The following is a 17637-nucleotide window of genomic DNA, read 5'->3' on the forward strand; positions in this document are numbered from 1 at the left end:
ACAATTCCCAATACAACCTGCTACAACTCGGACAATCCATCATTCGCAAGGATTGACAATGGATTCCCTTGCATTTGATCCTTCATCCATCAAAGCACATGGCCTAGTGTATACAGCACTTTCAAGTACACGTGACCCTAAAAACTTATACCTCATCAATCCAATAGAAGAAAAACATATCAAAGTAGATAGAAACGTAATCAACGAAATACATCACTTGCGAAACAAACGAAAATGGGTTGCACAACAAAAACACTTCTCAACACATAGAAAACAACAAAAAACATTATAATCCCTTAATACAAGTGCCCTTAACTCACACTTTGAAGACATATTACATAACAAAAGCCTATCAAGTGGCACAATAATTTGTTTTCAAGAATTGCATAACAAATTTAACACACTATTGTTACCTAACTTCACATGCCTCCAAAAAACAAATGGAGTAGGGATTGCAACATGTTACAAAAAAGAAATGCAATTACAAAAAGAATTATACATACAAAACAAAGGTTGGGAATGCTTGTTGACTACCTTCAAAACCAACAATATGGCCAATGTTGCACTCCTAAACATATATAATTGTCCTTCATCATCCACTTCTACACTTTTCTGTTCACTTCAAAATATTATTTATGGTAGGTAGCCTAGAAGGAAGTTTTCCTTTTCTAGGCCCTCGTTAAGCCATGTGTCGTGATTATAGGCATTGATCTTTATGAAGATCTAAGGGTTTGAAACGTGGTTTCTAGAAAAGCAAAACTTTTGTGAGCTCTCCTTAAGCCACGTGTACAATTTTAGGCCCTTGATTTTAGATTGATCCAAAAGACTAAAATACTCCTTTCAAATTTGACCCAAAAGCATACTTTTTTATTCATTCTTCCCACAAATCTATTATATAAGGAGGGATATAATTGCATTTTTTCTTTCTTGCCATAATTTGATTGCGTAATTATTGGACAAAGCTCACGACCTTGCTACTGAAATTCCAATTGGATAATAGTGATTATTCGGGTACAATTTGGAGTTAGAGCCATGACGAAAGGACTGCCTACCGCAACCTAGTTCAACCATAGAACCAAACACACTAACAACAATCATAGGAGACTTCAACATTAACTATCAAAATTTCAACAAAAAAACTAAAGACCTAAATACATTCATGTCAGAATTACATATAACACAATTAATTCAACAACCAATAAATGCTCGCGGATCAATTATAGACCACATATGGACAAACAAACCAGAACAACATACTATATCACGAACTAACTTCATCTATTGGTCAGACCATTCACTTATTTACACAAACATACAATTACCTTAATGGAAGGCCTTATTAATGTAATTCAACTTGTTCTTCATCCTCCTTCACGGCCGCTCATTGTGGTGGTTGGGAGGTTTTTATAGCCCCCCCTTCTATTCTACCCTTCTCCCAACCTGCCCTGCTCTTTATAGCAATCGGTAGAAGCTTCTCCAATAAGCTGCCCCAATGGCTCTTGTGGCTTCTAGAAACACTTCATTTCTTAACTCGCCAAACCTTAACGCTAAGCGAATTCAGGTTGCGCCACTACCATAGCTTGATTGACCATTTGCACGCACAGGCCATCGCAACTAATTAATTAATAGGCCCCAAATTCTAGCTGAGTCGCTATGAATCGGACTTAAATAATAGGGCCCGCGAAAAATTGAAGAATCATAAAAACTGACAAGTTACAACCCGCGTCCATCGAAATGCGCTTCGGGTGGTACAAACTGTAATGAGCGCTTTTCAGCAGGCGAGTTACTTGCTGGAGTACGAATTACGGCGACGCATCTTCAATCAGGTATTGCAAATTCCAATCCGATAGAAGAGGTAGGTGAAGAGCACGCGGTGAAATGGTGCGAACAAGCTCCATCAAGCGTCTGCAAAACAGATTTCGCTTGTAGTCTGGGCTCTGACCTCATATATAGGCTTCGATTGCAGTGCCGCAGTTGCACATTCCTGCAATTTTGCCGACCTGCACAGTGTAGACAAGAAAGACACTCTTGAGTCTTGAGAATTGGTGTTGGCTGGCAGCAACAGTAGCGTCGGACTGTAGCAGCATGCACCGCATCGAAAAGGGGAGCCGCATGAGGGACCATTCTTGTGTTCACTTTTCCTGCAATAGCCTGCACTGTGCAGCCATGGAAAAGGATCGTTTACTCTCTCTCATCACGGGAGCGGTAGAAGGTGGAAACTTGGAACTCGTGTGTGTGTGGCCTCGATCATCAATCATCCATGTCGCCATGTTCTTGAATTGTCTGCAATGTTGAATAGAGTCGCGAGCTGTGGATCGATAAGAGGATAGCGGAAAGAGGATTCAAGAAGGGCCGCGCGCCTTCGGAATTCTGGGGTGATGCATCAGTGGCTAGAGAAGTCAGGCAAGCAAAAGGCTGAAATTGAAAGGCACGACAGCCAAAGGTGCACGGCAGCATGTGAGCCATTTATCCTGTTGGATTTGCAACCAGATAATAATAAGTTCTCACTTAATTAGCAACACAAGAACATTAAAGATCGAGCTTAGGTTGTGTATAGCCAACCAAGAGTTACTTCACACCAGGTTACCAAAGTAGGTTACCGAACCATCAGAGGAGGTGCAAGGAGCTCTCTGCATGAGCTGCAGAGTGTACCCACTCTTCTTTCATTGGCTAGAGAGAGCTGGCTGTCAGCTCTAGGTTCTAGAAGTCATTTTTGTGATTGGTTGGGACCATGTGATCTCCACCATTTTCTCCCTATTTTTCTCTTCTTTCTATTTCGGGCAAGTTCTGTGAATGACATTCACCAACTTTCACTTTTTATTTTCTACCGTAGAATATATCTCTCTCTCTATCTCTCGCCCCCCCACTCTTTCTCTCTCTCCAATTCATCTTCTCCCCCCCCCCCCTCTCTCTCTCTCTGCGCTTTCAGCCCTCTTTTCCATGCTATGCATCCAATTCGTTTTCTTTTTTGATCTAGGGCAGGCCATATGAATGATTATCATCATTCAACTCGTTAGGTCATGTCAAATCGACTCTAGAGCCAATAAATCATTCACAATCACGAGAAATTGGTGGTTCTTATTGAAGACCTTTGATTGAAGAGACCATTCCCTTATACTAAGCAACAAAATATCACAACCAAGATTTTCCTCCCAAGAGGGTCCACTTGGGAACATTACATTACTCAACATAATCACAACAAGATGTTCCTCCCAAGCAAGTCCTCATGGAAAAAGTACATAAGGGCAAATATAGAATTTCTTTCCTACATGATAGAATGTTGTTGCTCTTCCCACGAAGAACAAGAAGGTGATTTGGAAGGAGCAAAGCCATTGAAAATTGCATTAAGTCAAGAGAGAGGATGTTTCTCTTGGGTTCCCAAGTGAATCCATTTAAAATTGTGTTAACTCAAGAGAGGACTTAAATTGCATCATTGTTGTCAACTTTTAAGGACGAGAAATGTAGGAGCTTAGGACCTGTGTGGATAACTCTTCAGGATGAGAAATGTAGGAGCTTAGAATAGATCCCCATGGGCTAGAATTTTTGATTTGGTAGAATCGAAACTACTGCTTACAAACCATTGGAAGGCTAGCCACCCTAGTGGCTTGTAGTCCCCATGGGTCACCAAATAGCCCATCCATTCCATTCTTAATTACTTTTCTTCCCAAGTGATAGTAGATGGGAATCCGCGGGAGAAGAGCAGGCACTAAGTTGCTCATAGCCTCAGCTAGCGACCAGACTCCCATGCGAGCTTCTATGCGTGAACAAGAGCCAGTTGCTCTGGTGTGCCAATAGTCTAATCCCGGTGCACACTTAGTTTGTGTATGAATGGTTGTGCATGCACACCCTCTTAGGCCAATAGTTGTGGAGAAGACCACCCTCTTACAATGTGGCTAAAGTCTACAAACTCTTTGATTGGCATGTCCGTGACCTTGGGCAACCGGCAACAGGCAATCATCAAAGAATTGTGCATTGGTGCGATTTTTGGCACCCTTTGTGCAATTCTTTGGCACCCCATAATTCGAAGGTGCACATTCAAACACCAAGGGCACATCTGTGCGTCCCCTTCATTTTTGCATGTGAACAAATTCAATGAATCCTTGCATGAGATTTTTTAAAACTTGAGCATTAAGTAGGTAGCCTTCAGCTCTGGACATCACAAGAGGATAAGAAAAAGCATGCGAATGTAAATTCCTGGATTGGGGATGCACCCAAACTGCATCCAAAGCGTTGCATAGATTGTGCTCCAACCTCTGGGTGTGCATTGTCTCTTAGGCTTAGAGTCAATGCACACACTACAAGAATGCGCAGCTAGAGCAAAGTAGCTCATCTATTCACGTGCCAGAATGGACACATTTTTTCAATGCAGTTATTGAAGCTCTCTAGTGCATGCAGAGAGCTCTGTGGATGACTGCAAGCCTTTCTTTATCGGCTTGCCCATCCATTTCAGAGCATTGAAGGTGCCTTCAACCCCTGTCAGCTCCAGGTGCCACCTCCCGGTGCTCAAAATTGCACCCTCCAAAATTGAGGTGCCATATTGAGCACTAGTGGCGCTTCACCTACGCCTCGAGTTTTGAGCCAACCTCAGAAATTCGTCCTTGGTGCATGTTTTTGGCCTCGCGTGCATTAAGCCTTAGTGCACACGCTGCGTATAATGTACAACCACTGATGCTTTGCACGAAAATCAACACAAAATGGTGGTGCACAGATGTGCAAAACTAGCGCTTGAATTTGAATGCTACTAGAATGAGCACGGTGCGAGATTACTCACAATTGGGTGCCACTGCACAATGGTTCAGAACCTTGCAGCTCCCACTGCACAATGGTCAAGAACCCTGGACATAGCCAATCCATCAATGCCTCTCTGAATCGTTAACTGCTACACTCCAAAGCTCATCTCTGTGGTTGCACACGATTGTTCGTGCGTGCACAGCCGCCATTGGTGGCGTGTGCACTCACCCTTAGGGAGGTATTGCCAAGAAAGCTAGGAAACAACCTTCGGGAAACACCACCCTCCTCCCTCAACTCGGCTGAAGGAAAAACAGCTTTAAATCGTCCTTCTCCCTCCTTTCAAAGTTCCCCATCTTAACCATACTCAGGAGTGAGTCCCATGGTTCTACAGTCAATCTTTGCCGGATGTCCTCTTTAGAAGCTTCATCACCTTTCCGTCACCTTCATCACTGCATCTTCTGTTAAATTTCATCCCTCTCAAATTTGAATCACCCCCTGCACCACATCAATGCCCTGAATTCAAGCTTGTTTTACGTCAACCTTCATTTTACGTCTTCTCCATCCCGCCTCAACCAATGTAGAACTTCGGAGCTTGCAAAACGGAGCTCTCGCTTCCTGCTTATATCACGCTCAACGATGCAGACCAACCCCCCAGGCACAATGGAAGCACTACCACGCCCGACCCGTCGAAGCTCCGCTGACCGCGATTGTGGAGACTGCCTCACAGAAGCTTGTGTCGATTGCATGGCTGAGACTTGCGTCGGTCGCTCTTGCGTTGGTACCAATCGGATGCTCGTGCGCTACATTTACGCCTCCATTTTCCTTATCACGGTTCTGATTGCTTGGATGCTTCGCGACTACAGTTACAAGGCGCTCTCTGAACTTCCTTGTAAGCAACGCTCTTTCTTTCTCAGTGACATTGATTATTGATAGCTAATTTAGTTTTGATTAATTGCGAGCTGTAAGGCGGAGCATGCGATCCTCGTGCTTCGTTTTTTATAACAGCTTGTCAGGTGCAGTACATATTCGATTTCAAACCAACGACTTGCACGTTCTTTAACATCGGAAAGATACATGGATTACAGTGCAGCGGTGCAAAAAGCCAGGGCCAAGTGGATGCCCACTTTCTTTAATCCATATCGTTCTAGCTTTGCCATGGTTCCTTAGCACGCTTGCATCTAGGTGTTGAAAATTCACCTTTTGTAGAGAGGGTCTGCAGTTCTAAGGGTGCCTCGTTGTTTTCAGGATTCTCTTTATAATAGGAAAAATTATTTCATCCAAAAACAAAACCATACCAATCGTGGGAATAGAGTCTTACGACAAGCTGTGCCATTTGCCCCTGTACGTAATAAGGGGTTGGTGAGCGTTCAAGATGAGGAAGTTGACCATGGCAATAATGAGGTTTGCTTATGGAGACGCACAAAGTTCCCTCTAGCTTTTTCCAATGGTTGTAAGATTTACTCTTTGCCATGTCACGTGCTTACGTCTGCAGACGTGTTCCCTTATTCTTCTTTGTTATAGCATTGAAGATTTGGCCTCTTTAAATTGCTCGTCACCATGGTCGGAGTGCTGGGTGAGATTAGAGACTTTGCACGTGAGAGAGTAAGGCGGTCTCTAGTCCTTCTCCCTCCACCCTCGATTGGTTAAGGAGTGATAAGCGCTGTCCAATGAATGGGATTGAGAAAGTAGCTAGTAAGAGGACAAGTCAAGGTTAAGGTATCAAAGATTTGGTGGTTGTAGGTGGAGGTGAAGGCATGTAGCTGTATGACCTATAGGGTAGGACTTACACCTTAAGCTTTACGTAGACCTCAGTAGAGCGAATCTTTAAGATTTAATAGCTGAATATTGAGAGGCATGGGAAGGTTGTGGAGAGTAAAGGGGGTATCGATGAGAAAAAAAAACGTTTGTCTGTCTGCAATGTATTGCTTGACTTGGTCAAGCCAAAAGTGGCCAAACTGGCCAAGGGGAAAGCTTCACTCTTTACGGTAGGCAGCCTAGAAGGAAGTTTTCCTTTTCTAAGCCCTCTTAAGCCATGTGTCGTGATTATAGGCGTTGATCTTTATGAAGATCCAAGGGTTTGAAACGTGCTTTCTAGAAAAGCAAACTTTTGTGAGCTCTCCTTAAGCCACGTGTGCAATTTTAGGCCCTTGATTTTAGATTGATCTAAGGGACTAAAACACTCCTTCCAAATTTGACCCAAAAGCATACTTTTTTATTTATTCATCCCGCAAATCTATTACAGAAGGAGGGAGATTATTGCATGTTTTCTTTCTTGCCATCACTTGATTGAGTAATTGTTGGACAAAGCTCACTGCCTTGCTACTGAAACCCCAATTGGATAATAGTGAGGATCCATGACCAATTTGGAGTTAGAGCCATGACGGGAAGGCTGCCTACGGCAACCTAGTTTTAATGCAAAGGCTCTCCTCCTCAGAGCTAAAGGAGTGGATGCAATATGAGTATTCATGGGCAATCATTCGTTGTGTGTTAAAAGAGGTTTGTAATATGCTTCTTGGTCGACGGTTTACCTTTTGTGGAATCATGGTTTTGATTCTTCCATGGAATTCGTCACCTTGCATTGATGAGTTTCTTTACCATTTGTGTTATGGATTGTTCTTAGGGCTGTCTTAGTGGTTGAATGGAACTTATGACAAGCCCAGTTGCTTTAATGTGTGTCTTTTTAATTCAATTATCCTTACACAAGTGGTGCAATCTGGCCCTTTTCTTAATATGTGCAATCTTGCCCTTTTCTTAATATGTGTTTTGTGTGGGGAGTATACCTCATCAAACTCACTCAACTCGAGACGAGGCTCAAGAGTTGCCACTGGTTTACTATCTTGCATACCAAACTTCTCAAGGATTTTCTTGGCATATTTTGTTTGATATATCAATATCATCATCTTGATGTCAATATTTCATGCCCAAGCAATAATATAACGAGGCCAAATTTGTCATATCAAATGTGGAAGACAAATCTGCATGTATTGCTGACAAATGCAACCGAGATCAGGTGAACCTATAGATGCCAAGGATGGGGCAGATTTGCTGCTCCCTGATCTAGGCCAGATTTGCTGCTGATTTTTGATGTTGCTGTGTAGAATTGTGGTCCTAAGACAGTTTGCAATGTGGATGGAGGAAGTGGCCAAGGGGCTGTCCTTATATAGCTTCCTTGGGCCTTGAAATACTCAATCTTGGCTTGCCATGGTGGTCGATCCAGCCATAGATTTGCTCGACCAGACAAGTGTGCCATGTGGTGCTTGTTGTATGACACCCTTGTTGGTTGCTACAAGTGCCATTGTAGTGTTTACGTGTTTGATGCAAGTGTTGTGTGCTGAAGGGGTTATGTTGGCATGGCCTAGCTGCGCTTGTTGGTGATGTGGCCTTGCATTGCTGCTGATGTGGCAGGTTGTAGGGCTTGTTGACATGGTTGTCTACGTGGTTGCCTACATGGCCTGTTGACATGGCAGTCCAACATGCCATGGGCTGAGGATGCCCGTGATATCCCCTTATGCTCAAACTAGGATATGGGAAAGCCCTCCCAATATGTTGGAAGGAGGGGGCTGATTGTGGTATACCTAATTCTTGAATCTTAATCCGAGGGAACTGAATCTCAAGCTCCTTTGTTATTTTTTGGTAAGTATGCTAAGTGCTTGTTGTAGGGTGATGATCCAGAAACATGCTCAATGTGATCTCCTTCGATCATATTGGTGATGAGAACGGAGGGAGACTCGTGAGGAAAACGTCTTGGTCTTGTTGTAGTAGCGCCTCTTGTTGGGGGTCTTGACGTTAGCCCTTTGAACTACTGAAATCAAAGGTTGAAGTATTATATCTCTAATCCAAGAGATGAACTCTATCAGCTCGATTTAGATGCTCATTTGGGAGAGACTAAAATGAAATCATTTAGACTTCACAAGTAGTTGTAGCTTGAATGAAGAGATTTTGGACTACTTTTTGATTAGCCTTCTCCTTTAGTGCTAGCCTTCATCATGGCTGAGTCTACCCTTCACCTTCGGAGTGTCGACAGAAACTTTGTACGAAGACTTTGTATAAATGGATGCTCAAGTATGTGTGGGTGTGGATTTGTATGTGTGAGAGCATATTTTTATACTATGGTCTACACCCACTGTTGGGCATTGATGACATTAGTGGGATGTCATAGTAGCTAGTCTTTGCTATGCATGATGGAGTTTATGGTTTTCAACCTTATGAGTGACTATCATGAGATTGAAACTGCACTATGTTGTGTTTTAAGAGGAGGAGGGAAAGGAAAGAGGGAAAAGAGGGGATAAAGAGGAGAAGAGAGATTGGAAAAGAGGAAAGAGGGAGAGAAAGAGAGAAGGATGTTCGTGGATTAATCTAGGTATATATTTGATCCATAGCCTAGGATTTTGGTATCCAAGCCTTGGTTTTGATAATCTAATCAAGTTGAACTTCAACTTTGGTGTCACCATCGTGTTCCCAAGATGATATACGTTGCTTGAGTAGGTGCAGCCCTAAGTGGTCGATTGTCTATCTACCCTGAGATCTTTAGAGCGGCTAAGGCCACAAGATTTTGAGAGTGCATATGAGCTTGCACAAAATTTCGAGCTCATGCACAAGGGTCAAGGATCCAAAATCAAGAAGTCCCAGGTTTCCACTACGCACAAGAGATGGTGGAATGCCTTGAATGGTGCATTTTCAAGATAGCAAGTCAAGAGCAACATGGAAGTCACCTGAAACTTTTGACATACCACTAGATGTCTATATGCAAACGATGGAGAAACTTACCTAGATTTTGGTGTTCCTCCTATTGCAATTGTATGGACAGCTGAGTAAATTTATTGGCGTAATGATTCACTGACTTTGTGTCCCTTTGGCACATCTCTAAACATTGACTTTGTAGTCTTATCCAGGTACTAAGGTGGCAAGCACCGTGTCCGGATGTCATGAACTATGTCCACCCATAATGAGGTGTCTACTTGTTTGCATCACAATAGTGGTCCTTTTGCCACTTGTGCCACTAGGTGATCGGCTCGCCTGTGAGGTGCATCTATGTGAAAATACATCTCTTGTTGTCGTTCTTAGGCACAACTTGAAAATAGCTTTTGAATTGATTGAGCCACGAAATGCACAATAAAGGTTTGGTCTTACCATCATATCGAAGAGAATTGAGCTTTTTGGGCCGCGGAACTCTTTTCCTTCCCCCCCTCTCCTTGTGTGCGGAGTAGAGAACTAAGAAGATGACTGTCCTGTTCTGCCTTCTCCTCCCGAGTGGTGTGCTCTCTAGGTCCCTGGCTTCTTAAGCTGCTCTCTCGCGCTCTATGGTGGCCTGCTCACGATTATTCCGCATCTCTGGGAGCTGAATCATGCGAGTAAAGAGATTTCTTTGACTGCTGTTGTTGCGTTTGCATCATGGTCTGCATCATGATGAAAATTGTAATCAGGGCCTTTGCCATCATTAGAGGTACTTTTGGTGGTGGAGGGCTGCAAGGAGTTGCTTCATCCTCCACACTGGGGTTGGACTTGGCATTGGCATCCATGGTGTCCTTTCCGGATCTTGTTTGGACCAGCTGTCCCACAGTGAATGCCCCTATCTCAGGAAATAAAATCTGAAGCTCTGATACCAACGTAGCAGGGAGAAAGCCTAACTCTCTCTCTTTCTCTTGTTCACTACTACTTGAAATGCGCTCAAAACACAAGTGGAATTGTGGAGTGAGTGCGAGTGTGAGGGAAGAATATAATGGGCCTCAGAAGAGGGAAATAAACAACGGAATATCTGTCCACTCAATAGGGCTGAATACATTGAAAGAATAAATACTGTATGAAGGAAATAAACGCTCACTGTAAAAGACTAGAGAAGTATCATTTGAAGGGGACCAAATCCTCACTGTAGGAATGTCAAACTGATGGAATAAAGGGGCTGCTCTGATACAGACCCCTGCTGCATGCTGTCTGGAGCTGAATTGGGATCTATAGATGAACCTGTAGATGCCAAGGATGGGGCAGGTCTGCTGCTCCCTGATCTAGGCCTGATCTGCCGCTGATCCCTGATGTTGCTGCTGAGAACTGAGGCCCCAAAACAGCTTGCAATTGTGGATGGAGGAATGGCCAAGGGGCTGCCCTTATATAGGCCCCCTTGGGCCCTGAAATACTCGACACAGGCCTGTCCTGATTGCTGACCCAGGCATAGGTCTGCCCGACCAGACAGGTTGTGCCTGGGCAGTCACTGGCAGTCTGCCACATGGCTGCTCACATGGTGCCTGCTGTACAGCACCCCTGCTAGGTGCGGCAGGTGCTGATGTGTCTGCTGCAGGTGCTGTATGCTGACATGGCCTAGTTGCGTTTGCTGCTGATATGGCCCTGTGTCAGGCTGCAGGGCTTCCTGATGTGGGTGCCTGCATATGTCAAACGACTCTATCTCTTGGTCCACTATCAAAGACTCTATCTCTTGGTCCTGAATCTCTATTCCTACGTTGATACAGATCACGGGCGATGGCATTTCTTTTGTTCCACCCAGCCTAACTCTCGTGGATCACAGATATTCGAATTTGTTCGTTCCTTTATTTTTCTCATGCTTATCCACGAGACCCTCATTTCCCTAGATAGTTCTCCTTGCCAAATGTCATCATTTTAGCCTCTCCACTTGGTGCACCTTTTTACCCCTCTCTTGGGGCACATTTAAAACCACTTGCCCCTTGGCATTATTGCACATTTAGGTGCACCTAGGCCTCAGCACTCAGAACTACCTAGTCAATGCCATTTCACCCTCACCTAGGACCTTGGCAGTTACTTCTCTTGACCATTTCATTTACGCACATTAACTATTACAAAAGTTAGTCATCTAAGAGAAAATGCCCACCGATCTTTCCGAGGTCATGCTATCTCGGCTAGAGCATAACATTCCTTCCCTCTTCAAGCATCAGCGTCCTCGATGATGAAATTTGGGAACACTCTCGCAACTGATATACGGATTCCCAGGTAGCTTCGGATAGAGGCTGACCATGCCATGCAACCAACACCGTGGGTATCTTCCGATTTCGTATTTGCATTGTTCCTCGGTCCAAGATCCTTGTTGGTTTGCGCCTTGCAATATCCTCTATCTCCTGAAACAAAACCACACCTTCGATTAGTGAGTCACCTGTATGTAAAAATTTCTTCAAGCGCGAAACATGAAAAACCGGGTGCACCTTACACCCCTGTGGCAATTCTAATTTATAGGCTACACTGCCTATTCTCTTTAGAATTAACCACGGCCCACAGTATCGAGGTGATAACTTAGCACACTCTCCTGAAGTCAACGACTTCGAGTGCGAAGGAACTCTGAGAAAAACTTTTTTTCCTTCCTTAAATACTCTTATAGACCGGTTTTCATCCGCATACACCTTGGCTCTATCCATAGCTTGGCGGATATTAGCTCTCGCAAGTGCTAGCATCTCCCGCATCTGAACTACAAAGTTCGCGGCACTAGGCACTTTCTGAGGTACTCCAACTATAGTTGGATTTGCTGGTCTATAACCATAGTTCAGTTCAAACGGACTGAATCCGGTAGAGGAATGTTTTCTATCATTGTAGGCAAACTCCAACGATGGCAACCACTTGTCCCATGTATGTTGCCTCAATGACACATATGCCCTCAGCATATCCTCTAAAGTCTGGTTGACTCTCTCCGTCTGACCATCCGTCTCAGGATGATCCCCACTACTCATTCCCAACTCAGTCCTTAGTGTCTCGAATACCGCTGTCCAGAAATGACCGGTAAATCTGACATCTCGGTCTGACACTATGGATCTAGGTAATCCATGCAGACGAAATATATGCCTAATGAACAAATCCGCCACTTGCGGGGCACTAACAGACTCTCTAGTCGGAATGAAGTGAGCCATCTTGGTTAGACGATCAACCACCACAAGGATAGAATCATACCCTCCTTGTGTCGTAGGCAGTCCCACTATAAAGTCCATGGAAATGCTCTCCCACTTACTTAGTGGTATTTCCAAGGGCTGTAAAAGTTCGGGTGGCTTCACCCACTCGGCCTTGCTTACCTGACACGAGAAACACCGTGTCACATATTCATGAATATGCTTTTTTCATCTTTGGACAAAAGAAATCTCGCTTCATAAGATCATGTCTTCTCGACTCCTGGATGTCCCGCACACGGGCTATCATGGCACTGTCGAATGACTCTCTGCCTGAGATCATTCTGACTAGGTACTACAACCTTGCCATTTCTAACTAGCATACCATCCCTTATGGTATATCTTGCATAAGTTTGGCCTTTTCTGGATGCCAGGTCATCCTTTTCATTTTCCCCGGGTTTTAACACATGAGCTTTAGGCTACAAGCTCTGGACAAACTTGTCCACTTTTTGAGTTTCTCTTATCTCGGTCATTAGAGCACTCTCTAATACCGTGAAACTCAGGTTGTGCATAATGCGGGACAACGCATCAGCAACCTTATTGTCTTTTCCTCTTCGGTACCGAATCGTTAGATTAAACTCCTACATGAGCTCTGCCCACCTAGCTTGGCGGCCCCTCAAGTCAGGCTGTTTACAAAAATGTTTCAGAGTATCATAATCCACATCCACATAAAACTTTGAACCATACAAATAATGCCTCCATGTTTTCAAAGCATGGATGACAGCATACAACTCCAATTCATGAGTTGGCCAATTCCTTTGAGAGGGAGAAAGCTTCTTGCTTTCAAAGGCTACTGGCCTTCCCTCTTGAAGGAGAACTGCTCCTACCGCAATGCCACTTGCATCGGTTTCTAGGAACAACGGTTTCTGGGGATCAACTATTTTTAACACCGGTCTTGAGACCACAGCTTGTTTTATGGTGTTAAAACTTTCTTGTTGATTCTGTCCCCAAATAAAAGGTACTTTATCTGAGGTCAGATCAATCAATGGCGATACTATTCCGGAATATCCTTTGATATGCCTTCTATAAAACTGGACAAATCCCAAGAATGATCTCAACGCGGTCAGACTCTGAGGGATTGGCCAAGTTAGTATCGCAGCCACTTTCTTCGGATCCATTTCTACCCCCTGTGGAGTAATTATGAACCCTAAATATTCAAGCCTAACCATACATAGTATAGTTTTTTTCTTATTCACATAAAGACTGGCTTTCCTCAAAGTACTGAACACCATTCTTAAGTGTTCACGATGCTCAGTAATACTTTTACTGAATATCAAGATATCGTCAATAAAATGTACTACGAACTTTCCGATATACGGACGTAGTAAATCGTTCATAAGCATGACGAAGGTCACTGGAGCATTGGTGGTAAGTCCAAAGGGCATTACCAAAAACTCAAAATGACCAAACCTGCTTCTGAAAGCGGTTTTATGCACATCCTTGGCTGTAATCCGGATTTGATGGTAGCCACACTTAAGATCTATCTTGCTGAAAATCACGGCTCCATGTAATGCATCTAGCAAATCATCAATCCGAGCCATCGGATACCTATGCTTAACAGTGATATTATTCAATGCTCTGTAATCTATACAGAGGCGAAACGTATCATCCTTTTTCTTCTTTAATATCACTGGCGAAGCAAAAGGTGAGAAACTTGGTTGAATCTGCCCCAACTTGAGGTATTCTTCCAGTTGTCTACGCACCTCCGCCTCTTCAGCAAAACTCATTCTATAGGGAGGTCTATTTATAGGTTCTGCCTCCGGGACGTTCAATCTTATGTTGAACTTTCCGCTCTGGAGGTAACCCATAAGGTAGTTCATTCCTAAAACATTCAGAGAACTCCTCTGTTATAAGATTAGCCAGCTAGGCCATCTCACCACTTTGCGTAACATTGGTGCTAGCCGAAGAATCATCAACCGGCTCTACCGATGCTGTGCAAAGGAATAAAAACTCTACTTGAGCTTTTCTGATTTCCATCACGGAAACCAACGGTTCCTGAGGTATATCTTTCTCACCTCGCAAGACATAAAGTACATCATTCATCTTGAATTGATATACGTGCTTTTTCCAATCAATAGCTGGATTCTTTCTAGAATGCCACGCCATACTCAGGGCTATATCTGCATGAGCAAGCTTGGTCATTTCAAAATCAAGCTTCTCAGCATAGTCCTGAATCCGAAGCTCCAACTGGGTAACCCTTTGGTCCCATACTTCAGTTGAACTTCCATCTGCCATTCTGACTGTATACGCATAGTCAGATGGGCTTGTTTTTAACTTCAGCCTCTTCACGAGCTTGGAGTTAATCACATTGTGAGTTGACGCCGAGTCAAACAACACAATGACATCATGACTGGCCACTTGCCCTTTCATTTTAATTAACTCCGTATCATTAAAGGCCGTATACCCCATTGCTGCGGGCTTAGATAGGATGTTATCAGGTGCACTCGTCACTAACTTAGCAACAGATACACATAACAGACAAGGTACTAACCTCTGAGAAGGTCCCGCCAGTTGCATCTACATATGTTCCGCATTGGGACTCTCCTGCATTTCCACGTCGCATTCAGATATTATCATATTAGCCGTGCGACGGTCTTTATTCAGTGGACAATCCTTCCACTGATGTCGCTGAAGGCAGCCGAAGCACAATCCTTCTTTTCTAGCTTTCTCTTTTTGTTCAGGGGTCAACGAGGACTTTGACCAAGCCCGGGCTGCCATTGGAGTTATTTTCCTTTTCACCCCAATGGTGGTACTTGTTTTTACTGGTCCCTCAACCGGTTTCACCTGCTTGGTTTGGCCACTTCGCTGCGAGACACTTGTCTTTGAAATCCATTTCCTCTGAACTCCCCCTTTTTTCGGGTACTCATATTGAGTCCCTGCCTGCACAAATCCACCAGACCTACCCCTGGCATCCTCATAATTCAGGGCTACTGCAATAGATTCATCTAATGTAGTCACATATTTAGCCCGAACTTCCATTTTGATCTTGTCGTTCAGTCCATAGATATAGTCTTTTAACTGAACCGACATAGGGAGAGGGTTTGTTATTTTCATGACACATTCCGTGAATTTGTCGGTGTACTCTGCCACCGACAGACTCCTCTGACGAAGATTTCTATAAGCATCCCAAGCTTGGGACTCTTCATCAGGTGGGAGAAAGTGTTTCTTAAATTCAGCTTTAAACCCTTCCCAGGTGGTAGGAGCAACTTGATCCTTCTGTTGCTTTATCCACCATCTATCCGCTGCCTCAATAAACAGGTGTGTGGCCTCACGGATTTTCTTTAGATCGGATCTAATTTCACAAATGGCGAAGGCTTCTTACCACTTGTGTAACCAAACCTCGATCACATTAGAGCTGCGCTCGGTCATCCGACCAGCGTGCTTCTCCGGTCTATAATTAGCGATATTGGGCACTTTGACCCTTGCGCGCTCTAATGAATGTACACTGGGCTCTGGCTCTGCTGGAGCTTTGCCCTTATCAATTCTCGACGGTCTAGCCGACAAGGCTTGTACCATCTCCCTTATCTCATTCTGACCAGCATTCACTTGAAGCTGCTGGTTCATAATCTGCTGTAAAGCATCTTCTAATATCGAAATTCTACCGATCAAAGTAGGTGTAGCATGATGTGACATCTGTTTGTAGACTGTACTCTAGACGCACTAGGATTCACCCTAGAATTCTGCCCTTCTGCTTCCATAGTTTCACAATGGAAAATGGTTTTTTTTTTTTTCTTTTCTCACACGAAAACTCCGAAGGTATATAACACTTCAAATCCCCTTTTGCTGTACAGGCATAAACAACTGCAAACTGAAAACCTGAAACATATATATATATATATAAGAGATAAGATGCTCCCTGGTTGTCTTCGAAGGATGTTCGCAACAATCCCGGCTGCTCAGTCTTAATCGTTCACAGCGTACTCAATTTTGATGTTCATATGCAGACTGTGACGTCTATAATCTTTTCTCCAAGTCGCTTTTTGCAAAGGCGTCAATACGTATCCCCTTTTTTTTTACAGCAAGCTGTAAAAATAGTAATCGCCTGGCCAAAATTTGACACTGTACTTGCAACGGCTGAAATATCTAACGGACCAATTCCTCTCTGAGTCGTCAAGGCGGAATACTCCGTTGATTTCCAGGTATACGCCGTTCAACCAAAACTTACAGCCAGTGAATCCTTCTGTGCGCAGTCTATTCCATTATGCGCCAACTTACTAGCGACGGCCTAATCCCGTAAGACAGCGCACGATCTGGAATTTAAATCTGCGCCTACGTAAACGAACGTCCACGTCACCTCTGTGCTCCACCTGCTACCAGTTGCTGCCTTACGTGACCCCTAAGTCCAGCCACGAACAGTCAACACTTCGTTGCGGAGCCTCGTTGCGATCAGTGCGTCGCCTACGCCAGTTGTCGTAGCAGAACACCAAACAAAAACGCCCGTCCACCTGGTCCCTTCACGCACAGCCTCCGTCACTTGTCCCTTGCTCTCTCAACAAGGCTTTGATACCAACTGTCAAACGACTCTATCTCTTGGTCCACTATCAAAGACTCTATCTCTTGGTCCTGAATCTCTATTCCTACGTTGATACAGATCACGGGCGATGGCATTTCTTTTGTTCCACCCAGCCTAACTCTCGTGGATCATAGATATTCGAATTCGTTCGTTCCTTTATTTTTCTCATGCTTATTTTACGAGACCCTCATTTCCCTAGATAGTTCTCCTTGCCAAATGTCATCATTTTAGCCTCTCCACTTGGTGCACCTTTTTACCCCTCTCTTGGGGCACATTTAAAACCACTTGCCCCTTGGCATTATTGCACATTTAGGTGCACCTAGGCCTCAGCACTCAGAACTACCTAGTCAATGCCATTTCACCCTCACCTAGGACCTTGGCAGTTACTTCTCTTGACCATTTCATTTACGCACATTAACTATTACAAAAGTTAGTCATCTAAGAGAAAATGCCCACCGATCTTTCCGAGGTCATGCTATCTCGGCTAGAGCATAACAG

General features: G+C 44.0%; 1 protein-coding gene across 2 annotated transcripts in view; it reads left to right on the forward strand.

Annotated features, from left to right (window-relative positions):
* Positions 1 to 5061: 5061 nt before the first annotated feature.
* LOC147880024 (uncharacterized) overlaps positions 5062 to 17637 on the forward strand; it is a 47643-nt gene continuing 35067 nt past the window's right edge. For both annotated transcript variants that reach the window (XM_087372000.1, XM_087372001.1), the window contains exon 1: positions 5062 to 5620. In XM_087372000.1, coding sequence (XP_087228126.1) covers positions 5368 to 5620 — 253 coding nt within the window. In that variant the 5' untranslated portion in view covers positions 5062 to 5367. The remainder of the gene's footprint in view (positions 5621 to 17637) is intronic.

Source organism: Dipteris shenzhenensis, chromosome 33, assembly GCF_047967505.1.
Source record: "Dipteris shenzhenensis isolate YYH24624 ecotype China chromosome 33, Dip_SZ_1.0, whole genome shotgun sequence".
Taxonomy (NCBI): domain Eukaryota; kingdom Viridiplantae; phylum Streptophyta; class Polypodiopsida; order Gleicheniales; family Dipteridaceae; genus Dipteris; species Dipteris shenzhenensis.